Source organism: Cyrtonyx montezumae, unplaced genomic scaffold (genome assembly GCF_038088225.1).
Source record: "Cyrtonyx montezumae isolate F1298 unplaced genomic scaffold, pur_monq_1.0 scaffold_4, whole genome shotgun sequence".
NCBI classification, from domain to species: domain Eukaryota; kingdom Metazoa; phylum Chordata; class Aves; order Galliformes; family Odontophoridae; genus Cyrtonyx; species Cyrtonyx montezumae.
The window spans coordinates 19,304,412-19,326,810 of NW_027072045.1; the positions used below are offsets into that span (position 1 = coordinate 19,304,412).

A 22,399-nucleotide genomic window follows, 5' to 3' on the forward strand; every position below is an offset into this window, starting at 1 on the left:
GGCCACAGGGAGAAAGCGTGTTTCCCCAGCAGCTCTCCGAGCATTTCTCTGCCGCGTTTTCTTTGCTAAATGGCTCTTATTTTTAGATGCAGGCAGTTGCTAAGCATCGCTGCCTCGCTAAGGCGGCTGCTTTCGTGGCTTGACACCAAAGCACGCTGACAACACGCTGCCGCGTGAGCGCGGCCCTCCCTCCGCGCTGCTCCGCGTTCCCTCTCTGCCCCGCGGTCCCCGTGGGCTACGATGGGGATCGGGGCGCGATGCTCTGCCCTCCATCTCCCTGCAGGGAGCAGGGGACGAGGGGTGCCACACGCTGGCAGGTGCACCCCGTCCCCACTCGTGACGTGGGGCACTGCTGCGCCGTGGGGTCTTCGCGGCTCTCAGTGTACCCCAAATAGGTTCGGGCACGGATGACAGTGGATAGCCGGGTGCAGCAGCAGGACTGAGTGTGGCTGTGGGGCCGTGGGACGCTGTCCGTGTGCCCCCGTGGGCCGCCTGTCCCTGTAATGCTGCTTTGCTCTGTGGGGCTGCGGTGGGGGGAGGATCTTGGGACAAATAGTGTCGGGAATGGGAGCGACGGGAATCCTGATGGGCTCGGGCCGCCCTCTCTGTGCCTTTGCGTTGCGTTGGCACTGCACATCTCCGCTGCCCGGCTGCAGTCCAGCTTCTCCACCAGACAGTGCATCCCCCAGGGCTCCACTTTCCCCACTATGGATCCCAAGAAAGGGGGTGGGGATGCCCACAGCGGCGTGCAGGACTCTGCGCTCTCCCGGCTGTCCCGTCCCCAATCCCCGTGCATTCCCCGACCGCGGGGTCGCCCGTATACCCGCAGCCCCCTCCTCCCCGTGTCTCAGTTTCCCCGGGGCGGTGGGGCCGGGCCGGCGGCTCCGGGGAGAGGAGGCGGGGAAGGACGGGAGGGAGGGGGCGGCCGTGCCCAGCCCCGGCGGCGGCGGCGGCGGCGGCGGCGGTAGCAGCGGCGGCGCGCTCTTGCGAGCAGAGCCGAGCCGAGCTCCGGCACCGCTGCCCCCTTCCCGCAGCCGCGCGGGGCGGGGGGAGGCGGCGGCCGCGGGCCCCCCCTGCCCGGCGGCGGAGCCCGTGCGCCCCGTCGCGGTTCCCCCCCCAACCGCGGAGAAGATGCGGAGCAAAGGCAGGAAGGAGAGCCTGTCCGACTCCCGCGACCTGGACGGCTCCTACGACCAGCTGACGGGTGAGTGCCGCCCCCGCGGAAGGTGCAGCAGCCGCTCGGGATCGCCCCCCCACCCCCACCCCGCCCCGGTCCCGGCCCGCTTCCAGCCCCGGCCCCCGCCGCCCCGCTTCGACCGCGGAGCGCTAGAGCAGAGCGGCAGCCCCGGTCCCGAGGGGGGGCACTGCTCCCGAGGGGGGTGGGGGGGTGGGTTGGCAGCCCCGCGGGGAAACAACCCTCATCCTTTCCGCGGGTGTTGGGTTGTTTGGGTCCCTGCCGGCCGCCCCTAATCCCGCCTCCCGCATCGCCGCTCGGGACGGCGGGGTTTCGCGGCAGCGCCCCGGCAGCGGGGTCCCGCGGGAGCTGGGCCCCCCAGCGGCACCCGGAGCTCCGTATCTCCTCCCTTGGGTGTTCCTGGGACGCAGCAGCCCTACCCCAGCTTTGGGACGGCTGTAGGGCAGAGAAGCACATACGACCCATCTGTAACCCCGTGCCATCCCGCTCCATCCTCGTCCCCGGCCAGTCTTCCCAATCCCACCCCGTTTTCCCCACATCGCACCTCGTGCCCTTCTCCTTCCCCACGTGCTCTCTGTGGATCTGGCCGAATCCCATCCCCTTGCAGGGTGTCAGCAGCTGTGCAGTGGGGCTCCCACCTCCCAGGGTTGTGACGGAGCTGAGCCGCTCTGGATCCCGTGCAATGGAGCACTCGGCCCCGTGATGCTCCTCCGGATGTGTTCCAGAGTGGATTTCAGGAGCTCCGAGGGGATGTCTGGGCAGGACAGGACCCCCACCCCATAGGCGGCCCCACGCAGGGACGTGCTGCCGGCTGCCTGCACCACCGTGCTGCGGGGAGATATTTTTGAGCTGTGTAGGAACTTGGAACCCACACACAACTTTTGGTTTCTCCGGTAACTTTAACACGTCCATATGGATTTAAATCAAAGCGAGGTTAAAAATAAACCCGAGGCTCTCCCAGGCTGAGACCTTTTAGGGCCGGGCTTTGCCTCTGAGCGCAGCACGCGGCACAGACCCAGGGATGGGGTCACAGGGAGGCCCTGTAGCAGCCGGCCCAGCTCCTGGCACAGCCACAGCCTGCTGGCTCCCCCAGGAACACGGGGCTGTAGCAAAGCCCTGCTGGCAGGGCTGGCCTTTGTGTCCTCTGACCCATCGAGGGGACCCTCATCCCACATTCTGTAGCTCCGTTAGGGATCAGCATCCTGCTGCAGCAAAGACCTGGGGACATTCACACTGTGAGATGTGACCTGAGGTTGTCTGATGTCGGGAGATGGCACAGCCCCGGTAATCATCCCTTGGTTAGTGTCCATCACCCCCCAGTGGGGGGGAGGGAGGCGAGGACCTGAACCTCGAGCACAGGAGAGCTGAGAGCAGCTCCTGAGAGAAGAGGGGGCTGCACGTGTCTGCGGGTGTGACATGGGCAGCACTGGGCAGAGGGGAGAAACGCCACCAGGAAATTAAAAGGGTCCATTTCAGGGATAGGGAGATGACGCTAGCGAGAAATAAAAGCCGTCCATAAATTACATGAGTCCTCCGGCCCGCTAATGACACGGGTGATTAGTGCGAGCGCAGCCTGTGTCCAGAGACATGGCCCTCAGCGTGGGAGAAGCAGGACCTGAGTGCCACTCTGCCCTCAGGAATGAAGGTATGGGGTCCCACAGCACGGGGGGTCCTGGGGGAGTAGGGTCAGCGGTCCCACGTCACCAATGGGACCAGCGGGCACCGGCATAGGGCTGACATAAGGCTGCCTGCAGCAGGTCGGACCCTCCGGCTGCTGTTCGTCGGGGTGAGGGATTTGCCTTTAGGGGTGAGGATTTGCTTTTAGGGCGGTCACTTTCCCCTTGCTTTCTCCCTCCCGTTGCATTGCAGGGCCCTGAGTGAATTATTTGCTCCACCCCAAAGGCAGCCGCAGTGTTAGCAGGGGGTGAACAACTGCTACAGAGACCATCAGCAGAGCTTTGGGGCCCTTATGCCTCCCCCGGCGGGGAGATGGGGACCCCACAATTCTTCTTGCAGCCCCCCATGAGATGAGACCCCCAGTAGCAGTGAGTGTGTAGGGCCGTGCAGCTGTAGGACAGAGCAGGATGCTGCGTGCTGCGCTCCGGGGTGCATCACAGGGAGGGGGACAGTGACAGCTGTGTACAGCTCCCTGCCTGCCACATGCCAGCATACAGACACCCTGGGGTGCACAGCCCACCCCCCAGCGCCCTGCCCAGAGGTCCCAGCCTGCTGCCTGCCCTCTGCTCCCCCCCACCGCTGCTGCCACCCCTCACTCCCACCCTGCTCCGCTTGCCCTGCCCGGCAGTGAGGCGGGGCTGGAAGCCGGGCTGTCCCAGTCCCCCCCGTGGGAGATCCCTGCTTGGGGTGGGGAGTGGTGTGGGAAAGGGGTCTCCGGGGTGGGGGGGTACCCACTGTGCCAACACGCCCACCCTCGGCGGATGCTGCACCTTCGCGGGGGGGTGGATGGGAGTGTTGCCTGACTGCCTCGTCTGTCTGCTGCCTCCCCTCCCTCTGTCTGCTCCTCGCCTCGGCCCTTTGCTGTCCTGGCTTCTTTGCGGCTCTGTAGGGACCAGCGATGGGGCTGCGATGCCGGGGTTGCAGGGGTAGGGGTCGCGCTGCAGGCTGGGGTTTGCGGGTCGGGGCGGTGGGGGATGGCTGCGCACGGAGCTCCTTCGCTCCATCGGATTCCTGCACGACGCACAATTGATGGCTCTGTACAACTTTGGCCAAGGTGTGCGGATCCCACTGCACGTGGCTGGGGATGCACGTGTGGGGAGTTTGCTCCTGGAACATCTCACCTCTGGTTTGGAGTGATGGGGACGTGCTGGGCACAGCCTTTGCCCTACGGGTCTGGTACCAGGAGCCCGGGAGGCCCCATTAATGGAGTTCCCCTCCCCCCCCCCCCCTTGCTGGCTCGGCTCATTAGTGGTGTTTTCATTAGGAGAAGTGGTTTGGTTTCATTTAAGCCAAATTGCTGTGCTCGGGAGATGACAAATCCATCTGCCGGCAAATCGCTCTCCTGCCGCCGGCGTGGATCCCGGCCCCGGGCAGTAATCGCGCTGCAGATGAATGAATGAGCCCCCAGCGGGACGGATCCCCGCTGTGCCGGGGCGGTGTGGGGGGGCTGCTGCCCCAGCACCCCGGGATGGGGCTCCGTCGCGGGCTGGGAACCATTCCCCTCTCGTTAGCGGGATCGGGGGGGACGGGCGAGCGGAGGGACTCCAATCCCGGCCCGTCGGGATAATTGCTTCTTCCTAGATTGAGTTTTAAAAAACGGCGTTGCTTACGGACGGCCCCCAGATGGGTTTAGAAGCAGTAATCCTCAGCCCTGCCCCCCTCCTGCCAGCGTCCCTAAGGGTCTCCTTTCCCCCCACCTCGGTCTCCCTCCTGGTGCAGCAGCACAGGTGCTGACCTGAGCACCTCCCCGGCCCTGACTCGCTCCCGGCTCCAGGAATCCTTCCCGCCGCTTCCACCTTTGCTGCAAAGTCATTAATGCGCGTGGAATAATTGGTTGCGTAACTCGAAGGGCGAAGGCGAGAGCCGCTCCCGGGCGATGCCCGCACGCTGGGGTCGGGACGGGGCTCGGGCAGCGACACCCTCCGCTCCCAACAGCTTCTCCCCATCTCCTGGAGCACAGCAGGGCGCGATGGAGGGGACTGTCACCGCATCGGCGTCCGCTGCTCCAGAAGAGGCTGCGTGGGGCCGCGGGATTGCAGCATCCCTGTGCCGGCTGCCCCACGGCCACTGCCCGGCACTGGTGTCCTCCTGCTCGGTGTAAGGATGCTGCAGTCAGGCAGGGGGGAAACCTAATTGCGTTGGGCTGCGTTTAGCGAGAGGAAGGGACACGGCCAGGGCTGGGGGCTGCGCAGAGGAAAGCAACATCCCGCAGTGGCCCAACAAATCCCATCTGTGGAAGCGGCGGTACCCGGTGCTGAGCCCTGCAGGGGGGAACAGGGGGAGATAGTGCTTCATACTGAGAGCAGCCCACGGAGACGGGGGGAAGCTGCCCAGGGGGCGCGGGAGTCCCGAGCTGCCGTGCCTTCCCCTCGGTGCTGCTTGCTTTCCCAGCCCACCCCGCCGCGCTCTGATAATACCGCTTCCCTTTTATTGCTACTTAATTAAATAACTGTTGGGAAGTGAGGGGCTGTTAACCCCTTGTTGGTCGGGTAGTGCTGGGAGGCTCATCAAAGCCTGGGGGGATCTCATCTGGGCTCATCAGTTCCTCCCCCTCCCTTCCTCCTAGCACAGCGTGGAGTTTGGGGTCAAGCCTGGCTAATTACCACCCAGCTCTCACTCCGTGGGAACCCCGACGAGCCGTCCCCAGAGCCCAGGCAGCAATGGTACAAGTCTGCTGCTAATTAGACCCGAAAATCCTCCCGTGAGCTCAGGTGCGGGGGTGGTATTTGATTATTCCTGATTATTTCTGATTATTTAGTATTTATTCCTGAGAGCTTGCAGCGGGAGGCTGTGCTCACCCTGAGTAACTGCAGGTGCACTCCTTTCCTATTGGCGTCTCCTGGGGGCTCAACTCTGCAGGTCTGGGAGCTTCCAGTCCCCCTCCAAGGTCAGAAATAGGTCTCCAAGGGTCTCCTAGAGAGTACCCTCACACACTCTGAAGACAAATGAAGACACGATAGCACGGCTTCTGACACAGCCCAAAATAGCTTTCCTGTCCCCAAAACGTCACTTTACAAAGGTAGGCACTGGGGGGCTCCATTGGGCTTGCAGCAGTGGCTGAGCATGTGAACTGGTGGCCCTCCCAGTGGCCTTGCTGGTGGTGCTGGTGGCACTGCCAGTGGCCCTCCCTGGTGGCATGCAGCTGGTGGGCATCTGAGGAGGAAAAGGTTGCTGGCCCCACTGCTGTTGCTCTGGGGTGAGTAGATGCCCTTCTGTGTGCCACACCACAGATGGCAATGTCCCTGCATGCAGCTGTGCTTCAAAGAGGGTCTCAGGGCACATCCCCCCACAGCGTGCCCACCCCATCTCTCCTCCCTGGTGCCATGCATTATTCACGTCCGCGTGGTGCCAACAGGGCTGACGTGCTGCTGAGCACAGAGAGCTTTTCTGTGTAAATCCCTGAAATATTTAGCAGAACTGACTTAAAAACGCAGCCTGAGAGGAGTTGGTGCCTTGGCGTAACCTGGAGGCTGGAGGCCGGGGTGGGGGCAGTTCAGCTCCTAGGGACTTGGGGATGTGGCACATCACAGCCATGTCCTATGGATACTGGGGTGCCTGCCCCACTCCGACCCTTCCTCCCACCCCGTGGCATTCCCAGCCCCAAGGTGGGCAGGTGGGCACTGGAGGCCATTGGTGGCCCCGTGCAGACCTGCTGGGCTGTGTGCTTTTCTCCCAGAGCACCCGCAGAGCCCTCGGGGTTGGGGCTTCACTGTGACAGCGCATCCCATGTCAGATCCGCGGAGAATCCTGCCTGCTAATAGCTATGCAAATTACCTCATTAGCTGCCTTATTTATTTTCTTCGGCATCATCTTTTTGGCACTACTCCGGGCCCTGGAGTCTGCGGGTGCCCAGGCTGGGAGCGGGGCTGGCTGCATCGATGGCAGTGTGATGTTGCTGGGGATCAGGGGCTCGCAGGGCCCAGGACATCATCTCCTTGTCCCTTGTCCCCATTTTGGGGTGAACCTTGCTGTCCCCTCCCCAGCAGTGCTGTCCCTGGCCCTTCATCCGTGGGAGCACAGTGGTCATGTGAGGCTTTCACCAACCCCCCCTGCATCCTTGCTTGCACCCATTGCCTTGCTCACATTCATGCTCCGACACACCTGTACGTGTCCCCCGCTGTCCCCTGTGCCACCAGCTGTCTGAATGAGCCATGTCCCCAGCTCACCTCCCTATGACTGTGCTGCTGCTGAGCTGCACGGGGGCTCCTCTTAGCGTCAGGCGGCAGCAGTGGCATGGTGGCACGGCTCTGTGCTCGGCGCTGCACAGAGCTGGGTACTGTACAGGTGTCCCCGGCGTCAGGACCCAGGTGACAGATGTCCAGCAGGAAAATCTGTGTTGGGAGTGGATGAGCATCCCCGTTTTGTGTCTGCGTATCTATTTCTGCAGAACCCTGCCTAGGGCCGTGGTGGTGTGATGCTGGCATCTCCCGCCAGCCCTGCGGTGGGGCTGCTTTGGGGCCAGGTAGGGGCTCGCTGCCAGCAGTGGGGTGCTGCTGTGTGGTTGGGTCTGCCAACCTTGCTGCTGTGGCGTGGGCTCTGGCACCCTCCTGTGGTTGTTTGTCACCTCTCTGCTGTCCCAAGGGCTCCGTGGCCGTGTTTTGGGTATGAGCCAAGAGTGGGGCTGCCAGGTACCCCCCGACCTGTCCCCGTGTGGTGGTGGTGGGAGGGGACCTGGAAGCTCTCAGGTCCATAGGGGTAGGTTTGGACGGGGTGTTGTGTTTGGAGGGCATGGCCCTTATTTTGGGGAACAGGGGGGAGGTTATCCCATATCAGTCCCTGTGGGGCTCAGCTCCTTCTCCTGGGGCTCCCATGGGGGACATATGAGGGCACTGGGTGGTCTGACTGTGCCTGGCTGGAGCATGCCCACACGTCCTTTCCCACCCTCAGGGGAGCCAGAGCCATCATTTCTATCAGGTCCCTTTTTCTTCACTCCCTCCCCCATTAATAAGTGATGAAGCTTATGAGATAATAGAATCTGGATGGATGCAGAGCTGAGAACCCGCCAGTGTGTGGGGTAAATGTGATGTGAAGAAGGAACTGCAGCTGGGAAAATGGGACTCGGGAAGGGAGGTGATTGCCAGTCTACATCTCCGGCTGGCTCTGGGAGCCGGGAAATCCCACTGCCGCCACATGCCTGACTCTTCCTGGCTCTGACACACCGTGAAACCAGCAGCTCACTGCCAGGCTGAGCTGAGCGAGCAGCTCCGAGTCCGGGCAGCTTGGGATCCCAGCTCCTTTTCCTCCCATCCTTAAACCCACGAGGTTCATCTCCTCCCCTATATGGAGGTGGTACCCGGGGATGCAGGATGCTCGTGGTGTTGGACGGCTGGAGCCCAGGGATGCAGGATGCTCACAGCTCTGAACAGCTGGTGCCTGTGATGCAGGATGCTCATGGTGCCAGGTGACTGATGCTGGGAGATGCAGGATGCTCGTGGTGTCGGACTGCTGGTACCTGGGGATACAGGATGCTCACAGCACCGGCTGTTGCTGGGAGATGCAGGGTGCTCCCAGCACTGGACGGATGAAGCAGGTGGTTGGTGCCCAGGGATTACAGCACTGGATAGCAGGACTGGAGGATGCACGGTGCTCTCCTTGTCGGCTCCTCTCAGGAAGGAGCATCCTTCCCAGCTCTTGGAGAGAGGCGGCCCTGGGATCCAGCAGTGCCTCATTGGTCAGCGGGACCTGTGGAGTCTGCGGGTTGCCATACCAACCTGCCTCTGGTTCCCGGGGAGCCGGGGCGTGAAGTGCCGGGTCGTGCCGGTGCCAAGGGGCGGACCGGCAGCCAGGGGCAAGCCAGGGCTCTGCATCCACCCAGCTGTCCTGGCGAGCTGGCTGGCACCGCCGGGCTCCCTGACCCCCAGCATCTCTCGGCAGCACTCTGTGCTTTGCTGCACGGTGTGGGCAGCGGGCTGGCACGGCACGGGGAGCTCACCCAGGCGTCTCACCGACTGACCTGCAGCAGGTGGCGAGCTTCGGTTCCCCTAAGCCTGGAGAGAGGTGGCAGCTCAGCTCACAGCCGCTTCCTCCCGGGATCATCCCAGCGCCAAACTTCCCGGCTGCGTGCCTGCCTGCCTGCGAGCGGGGCCTGGAGGCTGCCGCGCTGCGCTGCCCTCCCATAGGGCTGCTCCTGCCGCCCATGCCCGCAGGATCGGTGCGGGAGAGGAAGGCTCTGTCCTGCCCTGGGCATCGCTCAGGGGAGCTGGGGGCTTTGTGCCGGCTTTGTGGCTGGGTCCCTCCCCAGTGAGCCGGAGCCATGAGCCACTGCCAGCAGCGCTGCAAGAGGCAGCTGGGCCGGGTGATCCGCTTCTTCTACCAGTTTGTCACCGGGACCCTCTCACAAGGTAGGTGCTGCCCTGCGGGTGCGTGGCTGTGCTGGGTGGGGAGGTCTCTGCGAGGTGGTGTCTGCGGAGTTATTTGGGGTGGGGATGCTGAGCAGTGCTTGGAGATCCAGCCCCAGGTGGAGGGATTGTGTATAAGGTGAGGCTGTCTCTCAAAGGGCAGAGACTCCCTTCCCACCCTTCATCTGGATGGGGGCCAGCAGCTAACTCCTGACTTCTGCAGGCACATCATAGGGATGTCACCACTTGCTGGGGCCATGGGGTGGTGGCAGTGCTCAGCATGGTACAGAGACCCATGCTGGTGAAAGCAGGGAGGAATGTGCCATGCTGGGAGTGTGGGGAAGCCTTGCTGGGCCAGCACAGCCACGTCACTGCTTCAGTGGGGCTGGCACTCACTGTGAGCTGGCAAAGTACTGCCTTCACTGGGACCCAGCCTGCCTGGAAAACCATGCTGGGCTCTGCCTCCTCCTCGTGGGGCACGGGGAAGGTGGGGGTACCCTCTGTGCAGCTGTGGGGCCAGTGCCATGGCTGTGGGGATGTGGAAGCGGTGTGTCCCCTGCAAGCCATGCCACCGTGTCTGCGTGGCCCCATGCCCCATGATGATGGAGGTGTTCCCCACCACTTCCAGCCCCAGGGGCCACCATGTCAGTGGAGCTCTGTGTGAGCCCTTTATCACCCTTGGGTACCACTGGGGCCATCCCCACCTCCATCAGCTCCACGGGGTGGAGGATGAGTCAGCTGAGTGGGGTGTGAGGGCAGAGCTGCAGGTGGTGGGGCAGGGTAGAGAGCAGATCTCGTGGTCCCACAACCTGCAAGGATGTCCTCCAAGTCTTCATTCTGCTCCCCTGCTGGGCTGGTCTATAGTGGATGCTTCATCCACATAGTGTTAAGCAGCCCCAGGGCTTGTTTGGCCACCACGCAGGGTGCCCATGATGTTTGGGATCCTTCTGCACTGGGAAACAGCCAAAGTGATGGGAAACACAGAGGCAGGTCTCTGCCTCCTGAAGGCTTGGGGCTTGGATATGGGGTTGGCACAGCCTTCTGCCCCTCGTGCCATCCCTTCCTCCCACACCACTGTTTCGGTCCATGTGGTGCATAGGTGCTGTGCCCTGCAGCTTCTGTGCCTCCATCAGCCCCTATTTGGGAACAAGCTCCTCTGTGCAGTGTAAGGAGCTCAATGCATGCGCGGGCACAGGGACCCCTGGGTGGGCACCCTCGGGGGTGGATGCCCCAGAGAGCTCGCCAAGGACGGGTCACTGATGGAGGGAAAAGTGAAATGACACAATCAATTAACCAGATTAAAACTGTGACTTCACCTCCCCAAAAATAGCATTTCGCCAATATTTTAATGTGCTTATTAATAATCTGCTCGCGCTCTGATTAGCAGCGAGGTAATAAGGGATCAGCTGTAACCTAAATTTAACACTCCCTAATGGATGATGGCCCCGAGAACCAAAAAATAAAATAAAATAAAAAGGAGAGGCTCCTATCCATCAGGCTGGGCCCCCAGGGGACTGGGGGCAGATGTCATTAGCTGTGCACCCAACTGGTCCCACAGTGTATCCTGGGGGACAGCCAGAGCCCACTGCACACCACACCCTGTGCTCCTTGCCCCTCGCTGGATGGCCATGTCCCCTCACCCAGGAGCTGAGCCCTGCCTTGGCCCATGGTGCTGGGGTCACTGGGAGCTGGCAGACTCAGAGCAGCCTGAAGGTGATACCATTCATGGAGACAGACACACATGTAGTGAGCCATACCCGTGCTCAGCCCCCTGCTTTGTGTTCTGCCTGATGGTGCCAGGCTCCCCCTGGGGCTCGCAGGGTTATTTTTAACTGTTTGCCATGTGCTGCCTGAGCACAATTAAGGTAATTGGTTTGGGAGCCTGGCTCTCACACGCCGCTCCCAATTACCTGCCCGCCCGCCCGGCTCCCACCTCCCTGCCCGCCGTGGCCAGCTCCGTGGTGGGGGCTGCCAGGGCAGGGCTGCCCCAGATAGCGGTGGGGTTGGTTTGGGGATGGAGCCATGGAGAGGACATCCCTGCACAACGACAGCCTGCTCTATGCCTCCCTGATTGCCATCCTCCTCCTCATCTCCTATTGGTTCACCACCCGCTGCTTCAAAATCATCAGCGGCATCGAAGGTATGGGGCCGGGGATATGGGGGGACAGAGTGATGCCATCCTCTCTGTAGGCCTCGTGGTGGTTTACCTGGGCACTGGGTGCTTGGGGGCGTCTCTATGCACACCTCTTCTCCTCGGGTCTCTCCATCTGTCCCCCCCGATGCGGCTGGGCTGGGGCAGTGGTGTGAGCAGTGGTAGTGCCCACTCCAGGTACCAGCACTATCCCACTGTTTCCTATTCCACCTCCAGAGTAACTGGTGAGGTGCCCAGTGGAGATGCTTCAGGCAGTGTTTTGGTCCCTCCCGGGCTGTTTCACCCCCTCCAGCACCTTGAAGCAGCTCCAATGGTCTGTGTATCTGGGGCCGTGTAAAGCTGGGGCATGTGTTTCTCCATCCACCTGTATGACCTCTGCCTCCACAGGGCCTGCAGGCTCTTCCCATAATGTAGCCACACACTGGCAGGGATGCTTTTCAGTGAGCTCTGCCCCACTTCTGATGGGATGTGTGGGGTCTGGTTCTCCCTCACACCCCTTGCAGGCTGTGGGTCTGGCTCCGTGGGTTATCCCATGCGTTCCTTCTGTCCTCAGGGCAGTTGCAGCTGGAGGAGCATTGCAGAGAGCCAGCCCTCCTTGCTGGGACACATCTTAGATGGAGGGGCCCCTCTGGAGGTACCCAGGCTGTTTTTGAACAGAATTAGGTTGCTGAAATAGTCCGGTAGCACATGGGACAGCCGTCAGCCGTGGGAGCAGCCAGGCTGAGGAGAGGGTGGGCTCAGCAAGAGCAGTTGGCTTCAGGGAAACTTCCTTCTACTGTGCAACAGGTTGATGTCACCTTGTCACCAAAGGAGTAACTTGGGGTGGGAGTAAGGTTGAGAGCCAGGCCCATTGCTTCCTGCCTCAGTGGCCTCAGTGCCTGGAAATTCACTGCTTTCCAAGAAAAGGAAACAGCCCTGCAAACTTCCAGCCCAATGGATGCTTCCCCAGGGAGGGCTTCCACCACTCTCCCGGAGCCACTCCCAATGCCTTGCTGGCATCTTCTGCTGGCAGCCCTGGGGCTGGAGGAGTTGCTGAGCACAGGGCTGTCAGGTAGCCCTGTTATGCTGCCAGCAGGCTCTAGGTCACCTGCCAGGGGACAAACCTGCAGCTGGGAATGGGGTCTGGGGGTTTGGTGTGGGGTGGCCTTCGCTGGGAGACATCAGCACCTCCACCACCCCCTTCCTCCAGCAGGTGCCACCCAGCATGATGTGCCTCTCCCCAGTGATGTGTTTCCCCTATGCTGGATAAAGGTCTTAGTGTGCTGGCCCATCAGAAGGGACCCTACAGCTAGGCAGGGGCTGCCCTGCAGCCTGCACATTGCCACCCCACCTGGACCTGCAGCATGGAGTAGCTCAGTTCCCTGCACTGATGCTGGGAGTGCTCTCACTCCGCTCCCCCATGTGGGACTGGGACACCCTTGGAGCAAGGACTGGGATGCTGTAAAAAATGCATGGAGCTAAATATAGCCCTGGCAGCTGCACAGGCTGCGTGCTGGAGGTGCCCGTATGCCTGCTGCTGCCTGACCTTGGCTGGGCCCCCTGGGCTCTGTGTCTGGGGTATGCCCCTCATTGCCCCATGCTTTAAGGATTCTGATCCCACAGTTCAGCAGCTGGACCAGCTCCATGTCACTGGTGATACCCAGCCATGACCCCAGACTGGCCCTGTTGGATTCTGGGGACCTACAGGCACCCCTTGAGGTTCTGGGCCAGGTGGGTCCCTGTGGGGTGGATATGTATATGGGGTGCAGAGGACAAGACTGAGTCATTCACATCCTGGGTGTGTTGCCAGTGCCCAGTGTCCTGTCCCTGCCATGTCCCCTGCTGGGAGCAAGTGCCTTTTAATAATCTGTAGCCCGTCTCCTTAGCAACTGCATTAAGAAAATCGATGGCAGTAGTGTCATTGGAAGGGGAGGGCATGCCTCCTGCCACCCCCATGCCCCGCCACCCTCCCGTGTGGCCTTGCTCTGCGCTTACTCACAGACACAGCCCTTCTTTGACAGGGCTGTTGACTGCTTGCTGCTGTGACCGCCCCACACTGACCCCTCGCTCACACGCAGCCCCAAATAGCAGGGGGACAGTCGACCCCCTTGGGGACATTGGGAGTCCCTGCGGTTGCAGCACTGGGGTGAGGGGGCTCCAGGTGGGTGGGGGGCCATGAGACGCCCCTACCATGAACCTGGAAGGCCTGGAGATGGTCGCGATGCTGGTGGTCTTGGTCCTCTTCATCAAGGTGCTGGAGCAGTTCGGCCTCTTCGAGCCCGTGTCCTTGGAAGGTAACAGACGTGGGAGGGGGCCATCAGGTGGGTTCCCACCTAACCAGTGTCACGGCCATGTGAGGAGCCCCAGAACTGCCCCCAAGGATGCTCTTAGGGTGCTGGGATGTGGTGTCTGTCTGAAGCTGGTACGGGTGAGCGTGGGGTGTCCGTGCACAGTCCTGGTGGCCAGGGACTTGGGGAAGGAATGGGACCCTAGTGTGGCACAGGGATGGTGAGGTGTCTGTGTGAGATTGGGGTGTGCTGGGGGCTCTGGGGTGTTCTGGGAGCAGGAGATGGGAGCATGCAGCCCACCCACCTGAAGGATGCTGTGGGTGCACTGTCAGGATGTGATGGGAACTTTTTCTGGATCACAGCTCCAGAGTGTCCCGGAGCTGACCCAGACTCTGGCTTCCCCCTGACCCTCTGCTTTTATTGCCCTAAGCCTCATACCAAAGTCACTGGCACTGTGGCATACTGGCTCCAAGCTACAGTGGGGAGGGCGAAGCAGAGGGGAGCCCCACGGTACAAACCCCACAGGGGGGTACAGGGCACGGCAGGAACCAGCTCTTGGTTGAACCCTGTCCCCAGGAGCACAGTTCTTGTCCCCAGCAAGAGACTCTGCAGGAGGTGGGGATAGGGGTCCTGTGCCCACCCAGAGGGAGAATTGTATCCCCATGAACTCCTTGATTTCATGGTGCCATCATGACAGTCCATCCAAACTTCCCTCTCTATCCACATCACCACATTGGGACCTGCACGTACCCTTGGCTGGGGACACCGGGGAGCACAGGGATTTGCCCCAGGTATAGGGACAAGAGTGGGACCAGGTGGCCTGGATCAGCTCCCATCCCCCCAGGGCTGAGTGGAGGAGAGGGAAACACCTGGCTGGAGAGGCAGGCTCCTGGTGCCATGCCCTGAGTGCTGCATGTGTCTCCTGGTGGCTTGTCACCCCCTGAGCTCCAGAGGTGGCAGGTAGGATGCTTTGCCTACTGGGGACGGCCCCAGCTGGTGTTCAGGATGGGGAAGTGTCTAGTGGCCTGCCTGCCTGTTGTTTACCAGCTGTGCCTAGTGACAGCCTGTGGACTGCAAAGAGCCTGAAACCATACACTAATGGTTTGGGTCTGCTAATGGATAGCACTCCCGAGCCACCGCAGCGGCTGCACTTCCCCCACACACCGTGCTGGAGCCACAGCCAGTCCCCCCTGCCCCATCTCTGTGGCCAAGCTGGTGTCAACCCAGGGGTGATGCTGGACCTGGCATCATTTTTCAGCCAGTTAATCGCTGCCAAGCACGGTCACCCCGCTGTGCCCTGTGCCACCACCTGACCTGTGCCTGTCCCCAACCCCTGCCAAGAGCTTGCCATGGCCAAGTCCTGGAGAGGGGACAGGCAAAGAAAAATGCTGTCCATTTTGGCTGCTGAAGTGCAGTATCAATAATTAATTGAGGAGCAATCAGCCCCAGCTGGGAGCAGGGCTGGGCAGGCAGATAGAGGGCCGGGAGAGCTGCCCATGTAACTGAGCCGTGGATGAACATAAGATGGAGCTGCGGATTGTGAGAGATGGGATAGCAAGTGCCAGGCCCCATCTGTGGGGTGGGTGGAAAGGATCATCTTGGTGAGCTCCTGAGGTGTGCTTGGTGGGTGCTGCTGGGGATGTGGGACTGGAAGGAACCTCCCAGTGGGGCGAGCACCCCTGTGGTGTGAAGGGGAAGCAGAGGGCAGGACCTGGCCCTGCGTCCCGACCCCAACACCTGTAACTCCCAGCACTGAGTGATCCTGAGGGCCGTGGTTCGCGCCCTTCTGACTCCACACGGTGTCACGTCCCACTCAGCCCAGCCAGACATAATTAGCTTGTTGAATCTCTTCTCCCTCCGGCCTTGCATTAATCATTTCTCACACTGCTTCCCTTCCAACTCCCTCTGGCTGGGCTCTTGCCTCCTGTCACTGATGTACCTAATGAGGGGACCCCAAACTGCTGCATCCCACACTCTCCTGTCTCCTGCTTTGCTGGGTCTGGCACTGCAGCTGGAGGATGTCAGTCCCTGCTGCACTCTGGGACCTGCAGGGACTGCAAACAGCAGGCATCATCCTGCTGCTCTGCTCCAGCTTCAAGCTGCTCCATGCCCTGGGCATCATCAACATGACTGGGGGAGGCTGGACCAGAATTGTGGTGGGGATGCGGTGCAGTGGGGTTGCAATGGGATGAGGGTGCAGTGTAAAATTTGGTCCTTGCCTCCTGTCCCTGTGGAGTATTCAGGAGCTGCAGTGTGCTCTTGAGATGTTTAGGAGGGTGACTGCATTTTGGGGCATTTGGAGGATATGAGGGTACCAGGGTGTAAGGAGCTGGGGAAATGAGAGTTCTGAGTGCTGGAGTGTGAGTTATTGGAGATTATTAAAATGCTAGAGTGGAGAGAGGCATTGGGATGTGGGGTATCAGGGATGCTGGAGTGGGGGATATCTGAGTCATTTGGATGTGGGGTGCTGGATTACTGAAAGCTGGGATGTCTGGGAGCATTAGGATGGGGAGAATACCTGGGTCTGAACCCAAAATAAGTCAGGACAGGGGATGCAGGACCTGTTGCTTGTGCCTGGAGAGGTGGGAGTGCAGAGAGGCACAGTGTTGCTGCTTGTCCCCTTTGGCTGCCATCCCAGTCTGTCTGCCAGCAGTGCTGTCTGGGATGAAGGCTGCTGGCAGACTCTGCGCAGTGTGATTTGGGTCTGTGAGTTTCCCTCCGTACCCATCACAGCCAGCATCAAGGACGCTGTGAGATGAAGGGGTTGCAGGTTGCATCCCTCTGGGCAGGATCAAGAGCGTGATAGGAAGCAATTGGTGACACAGCACCAAGAGAGGAGCAGGGAACTGTGCCTGGGGGCCACTTGTGCTTGAGGATGCCCCTGAACTGCCTTCTGACCCAACCACAACTAGGGTGGATGCTGGGGACAAGGGGACAGCATGCCATCCCCAGCAGAGCCCTCAGTAGCAACAAAGCCAGGACAGCAAAGCACCAGCCCTGGTGTCCCTTTCCTGTTGAGCTGCATGTGCTGAACCCTCTCCCTTCCACCCTGGGTCCCCAAGAATTGTGCCCTATTCTGTTTCCTCCTTAAGAAAACGCCTGTGTTATTTTTTTTTTCTTTTTCCTTCTTTATAACAAACTAAAGTGTAACTTGCACCCGACCTGACCTACTGCACGTGCCTATACCTGCTGCCCCTGTGAGTCCAACCACAGTTTATTCTCTGTTGCATCTGTCTGGCTGCGTGGTTCCCCCTGCCCCATTCCTCCCGTGGTCCCACCACCAGAGCAGTGTCACTGCCTGCCCCATCCCTGTCCCCAGGGCTGCTCCTGCTCCCAGAGCTGGTCCCACAGTGCAGTGATGCTGGGGATAGGGCTGGGTACAGAGCATCCTGAGCAGGCTGGAAGGTGCCATGTCCCAATGTAAATAATAGCTGGGTAAAATCATGCTTGCAGCATCCCTGCTGAGGGTGTATCTCTCTTGGGACACACTTGCCTTCTTCGAGTGGCTTTGTGTGACATCCCACTGTGGAGGCAGCAACCTCTAAGAGCTATTCTCTACCACCTAAAAGCAATGGGGGTAATCCATTGGTATGAATTCAGAGGGACTTTGCACCTTTTGTCCTATTGCCTGCCTGCCTTTGGGGGCTGGAGCCCAGCATGGCATTCCTCTCCTCCTTCTCCTCCTCCTCTCCACCTGCACTGCTCACCCTGTGCTGTTTGCCAGCTTGGGGCAGTATGTGTGGCCCTGGGAAAGGTAGGAGAGCGGGTATGTGGCCAAGGGGTAGTGCCGGGTTGGGGGAGATGGGTCATGATCTACAGTGGGATCAAGACTAAGGATTTGGGGGGTAGGGGTTGGGGTGGGTTGCAGAACAGGGGAACCTGGAAGCGATGGCAGTGGCCAGGTTGAAGCAGGGGACCCTTGGAAGAGGCAAAGGCCCCACACCTCATCCCTTCCTTGCTGTCCCTACCCAGGGCCCTGGGCTTTGCTGCACTGGGGTGGAGATGCATGCAGCAGTGGGGCTGCATGGCTGAGCTGGGGGCATGCTTCGCGTTCAGCCCCATGGGCCAGCAGGATCAACCCCGGCCCCGCGCCCCTGTGTAGGATGTGGTGTCCTGGAGGATGCAGTCCCATCCTGGGTTCCATCCCGCACAGCCCCACGTGGAGTGAGGTCCCCACGGAGCAGGCATTTGGTTTTGGGGCTAAAGGGCAGAGGCCAGCCCTGCCATCTCCTTGGCTGCTGGGCTCTGCTGCACACTGCTGTGCTCTGATGGGGTCCAGAGATGCTGGCCACGGGCCAGGGTCACCCTTCCACCATTTCCTTCCAATGAGGGAAGCAGCTGGGCCGGGTTTGTCCTGGGATGGAGCAGAAAGGCCGAGCTGGGCTGGGCTGGGCTGGGCTTTGCCTCCCTGCTCCATCCCCATGTGCATGCGCTGGTCCTGCTCCCCCCCCCCCCCCCCCCCCCCCACGTGCCGAACAACCTGCGTCTGGGGCCCACTGCTCTGTTAACTCTTCTTCTGCTTGGTGACTCCTTCTTTCTTCCAGGCAACCCGCCGGGCCAAACTAAAAAAGCGCTGAAGCAGCGATTCCTCAAACTGCTGCCCTGCTGCCGGCCCAAATCCATCCCCTCGCTCAGCGAAAGCAAGTGCTTCTTCTTGCCTTTGTGTGTGTGTGTCCCCAGCGGTGCTGCTGGCTGCCGTCCTCCCTCCCCTGCAGCGTGGGGGGTGGGGGGGAAGGGGGAGAGGGAGGGGGCAGGATCAGTCCTGCCCCTGAGGGTCTGATCCGATGGGCTCTGCACACACCTCCCTCCTTGCCTGATCCCAGGCTGTTTTACCCCCTCCAGCACCTTGGAGCGGCTCCGATGGGATGCATGGTGGTATCTGGACCTGGCTGGGGGCAGTGGGACCAACACCCCCCGGTGCTGTTTGAAGGGCTGGAGGATGATGCTGGAAGCTTGGTGTCGGAGATGTGAAGGGGAGGGAGGGGGATGAGTAGGGACAAAGCCCCCCCAACTTGCACTGGGTCACTCTTGGCCCCTTTGGGACACCCTGAGTGGGGGTGTTGCCTGCTCCATGGTATATATAGGCTGAGCCACCCCAAAGGATGAGGTGAGTATGAAGGGGCAGAGTCTGGGGAGTCCAGAGCCTCACACGATTGCAGTGAAGGCCCTGGCTGATGTAGGAATGGGGAGAAGCCATGGCTGAAGATGGGGTGCAGCAGGCAGGATGGGGTTAGACAAGGGTGTTTGGAGTAGGGGGTTGGGAAGGTGAGGGGTGGAAGGGCTCCTGCTAGGGAAAAGCCCCAGTGCAGCACAGACCTTCAGGCATCCAGGGTCTCAGCTCTATGAGACAGATGCTCATGCTGGGAAAGAGCAGGCAGGGCTGTGTCCACTCCTGGCATACAACTGGCTCCAGCTGAGCAGAACACCCCAAAAAACTACTGCCCTGAGCGGGGGTGTGCAGTGTTAAGCACACCTTCTGCCCCTAGCACTGCAGGGCTGGCAGGACAGCACGGCTTCAGTCACCCTCTCTTCCCCCCCGGCTTCCTTGCAGACAGTGTCGAGGATGAGTTTGAGCTTTCCACAGTCTGCCACCGCCCTGAGGGGCTGGAGCAGCTCCAGGAGCAGACCAAGTTCACCCGCAAAGAGCTGCAGGTCCTGTATCGGGGCTTCAAGAATGTGAGTAGCCCTCTCTCCTTCTCTGCTGCCACACACCCCTTGGAATTGCTTTTTGCCTCCCTGCTGTCACATTCTGAATGTCTACAGATGGCAGCAGTGGGGATGAAGCTTCCCCTGATGCTCGGGGGAGGAGGGTGGCCTGATACTGGTATTTAGGGGCAAGGAGTGCTGAGCATCACACCATTCCCCAAGCCGATGGAACGATGCTTCCATTTGTCCTGGCAGGAGTGCCCAAGTGGCATCGTCAATGAAGAAAACTTCAAGCAGATCTATTCACAGTTCTTCCCACAAGGAGGTGAGTGCAGGTCCCCATCCCTAGTGTCCCTGTGGGGCTGGCTCCTCTCTCACTTTTTGCCTCCTCCAGACTCCAGCACATATGCCACCTTCCTTTTCAATGCCTTTGACACTGACCATGATGGCTCCGTCAGCTTTGAGGTGAGCTGAGGCTGGGGGCTCTCCATTTGTGTGCCATGGGCAGCTGCTGGAGGACTTTGTTAGTGGGAAAAACAGTGCAAAGCAACAAGAGTTCTGTAGTTTTTGGTGGAGGGAAAAGACACACAGTGTTCCTGTGGGGCTGTCATACCAAAGGGTGACGACCTGCTTTCCAGGACTTTGTGTCTGGGCTGTCCATCATCCTGCGAGGCACCATTGATGACCGCCTGAACTGGGCCTTCAATCTCTATGACCTGAACAAAGACGGCTGCATCACCAAAGAGGTGGGAGAGGGGTCCAGGCTGGCACAGGTCTGTAGCCAACAGGGATGAGGGCAGGGCTTGGGGCATTTTCTTGGGACTCTCATGGGCCCTTTGGGGACATAATGAACAACATTTGGGAAGGGAACCATACGGAGGCAGAGCTTCTCCGCAACGCAACTCTGCCTTCCTTCCAGGAAATGCTGGACATCATGAAATCCATTTACGACATGATGGGCAAGTACACCTACCCAGCCATGCGGGAGGAAGCACCCCGGGAACACGTGGAGAACTTCTTCCAGGTGAGCCAGGCATGTCTGTGGGGACCATGCATGCAGAAAACACCCTGTGCTGGGGACAAACTGGGGCTTCAGTGAGCAGCCTGCCTGGGACAGAGTGGGGTTCAAACTCCCTTAAGGGTTTTGGCAACAGGTGCTCTGCTTTGCATCTAGCTGCCATGGGACCTGGGCTGAGGGTGCTGGGCTGTCCCTGTCCATGCCATACCCTCCATGCTGTGCTTGTCTGCAGAAAATGGACCGAAACAAAGATGGTGTGGTGACAATCGAGGAGTTCCTGGAGTCCTGCCAGAAGGTAAAGCCACAGGGCTCAGAGTGGCATTGCTGGGGCTCTGCTCTGGAAGCCAGGTTCATGCCACCATCCCTGTGTGGGTGAGGGACAGTGCATCCCAGCACGGCCCTTGTAAGCCCCGGAGCTCCTGTCCTGTGCATCAGAGCAGACAGAAAAGATCCATGGGGTAACACCAGGTTTGGGGGAGCAGTCCAGAGAACCGCTCTGTGCCCATACCCCCCTCCTCCCTGCAGGATGAGAACATCATGCGGTCCATGCAGCTCTTCGACAACGTGATTTAGCTCCCGGACCTGACTCCAGCTGAGCTCTCCTGCTACTGGGCCCAGACCCCACTCCTCTCTCAACTTCTCCTTCCAGCCCTTCCTGCTGCCAGCTGCCACACAGAGACATGGTCAGCACCTGGATGTTCCCTTCCCCCTAGGCCGGCCCTGCATTCCTTGGGAGGCCCTATTGAAGTGCTACCATAGCGTGGGCACAGCTGGCACAGGGGATCAGGCCCGGGTGGGCTTCTTGCATCCAATCCCAGAGGGAAAGCCACAACCTTGGGCTGCCATAGGGTTAGGGTCCACATCATGACGCCCTCAGCAGCCCCAGCACCATCTCCAGCCCAAACCCTCCAGCGACACATCTAGGAACTATGAGTCTCACAACAGGCACCACTGGCTCGGCTTCTTCCCATGCCCTAATGTGGGGACATGTCCACTCTGTGGGACATGAACAAGTTGTCCCCCTCCTTGCTCACTCAGGGTGCTGGGCTCCCTCTGTCACCAACAGCTACCAGTAGCTGGGTGTGCACTCCTGTCCCACCCATGTATCCTTCCAAATCCTGTCTTGGAGCTAATGTCTCTACACCAACCCCCTTGTGCAGCCCCACCAGCTTCAGCTCCTAGTCTGCAGCCTGGCCCAGCTGCTCCCAGCACTGTGTCCTGTGGGGCAGCAGTGGCTGGTATTGATGGGGAAGGGGTGATCAAGGCTGTGCCCCACACCAGGCTGAGCCCCTGGTGTCAGAGCCGTTCAGACCCTCCCCCTCCCCGTGGGGCCTTGAGCCTCAGCTGTGGGGCAGCCCCCACTGGGCCTACTTTAGGTCTGGCTCGTGCAGACGTGATGTGTTTTTTAGGTCTGTCCACCACACTGTCCATCTCACAGCCCTGCTCCTGGGCAGGAGGGCAGGTACTCCAACTCCAACCGAGGGGTTACCTCCTGTCCCATCCCGGGGCACCCACTGTCCCCCACACGCAGAGCGGAGGGCTCCTCCCTCCATCATGCTGCAGTCGCATGGCGTGACCCCTGCCCCATGGTGACCCACAACCCGCTTGGCATCTCCAGTCTGTATATTTTGTATAATAATAATAATAGGGGTTAAAAAAAAAGGGAAAAAAAAAGAGAAAAAAAAATAAAATCTAACCACAATCGCTATGCACACTGCTGGCCCCACCTCTGCCTTTGTTGGATGTTCGGGAGGGGATGGCTGAGGAAGCAGGGCCTGTCTGCACAGGGTGCAGCACTTCGAGGGTGCTCAGGGACCGGTGCTTGGGACGGAGCAGCCTTACGGGGAGGGCACGTAGGCAGGATGCAGCCCAGCTTCGTGGGAGCCGCCACTGCGGGCTGTGACGCGGTGCTCAGAGCAGCGTGCTGCCTGCTTCAAGCTCCCGGCTTCGAGGCAGCCTTCCCCAGCTGCACGCGTCAACTGCTGCTTTTGCCGTCTGAAAGGATTACATCTGAGCACAGGCGCTCCCTGGAGATGCGCTGCGGGAGCCGAAAGGAGCGAGGCCGCGCACAGGACAGCTGCAAGGCTGCTCGGAGCCCTCCCCCCC

The 22,399-nt window shown here is 60.5% G+C and overlaps 1 protein-coding gene across 5 annotated transcripts; it reads left to right on the top strand.

The window, feature by feature from the left end:
• The first annotated feature begins 1,050 nt into the window (after positions 1-1,050).
• Positions 1,051-21,137, top strand: KCNIP2 (potassium voltage-gated channel interacting protein 2). 5 transcript variants are annotated; one of them, XM_065746569.1, is made up of 9 exons: positions 1,051-1,204; positions 18,174-18,297; positions 19,149-19,305; positions 19,531-19,600; positions 19,670-19,740; positions 19,914-20,021; positions 20,195-20,299; positions 20,526-20,588; positions 20,819-21,137. In XM_065746569.1, exons 1-9 carry the CDS (start codon positions 1,132-1,134, stop codon positions 20,864-20,866), a joined length of 819 nt encoding a protein of 272 aa, XP_065602641.1. In that variant the 5' UTR covers positions 1,051-1,131; the 3' UTR covers positions 20,867-21,137. The 5 variants fall into 5 exon arrangements, with proteins under 5 accessions (XP_065602641.1, XP_065602638.1, XP_065602637.1 ...); XM_065746566.1 differs by having other exon boundaries at positions 18,174-18,273; positions 19,185-19,305; XM_065746565.1 differs by having other exon boundaries at positions 18,174-18,273; positions 19,185-19,305; positions 19,531-19,740.
• The last annotated feature ends 1,262 nt before the right edge of the window (positions 21,138-22,399 follow it).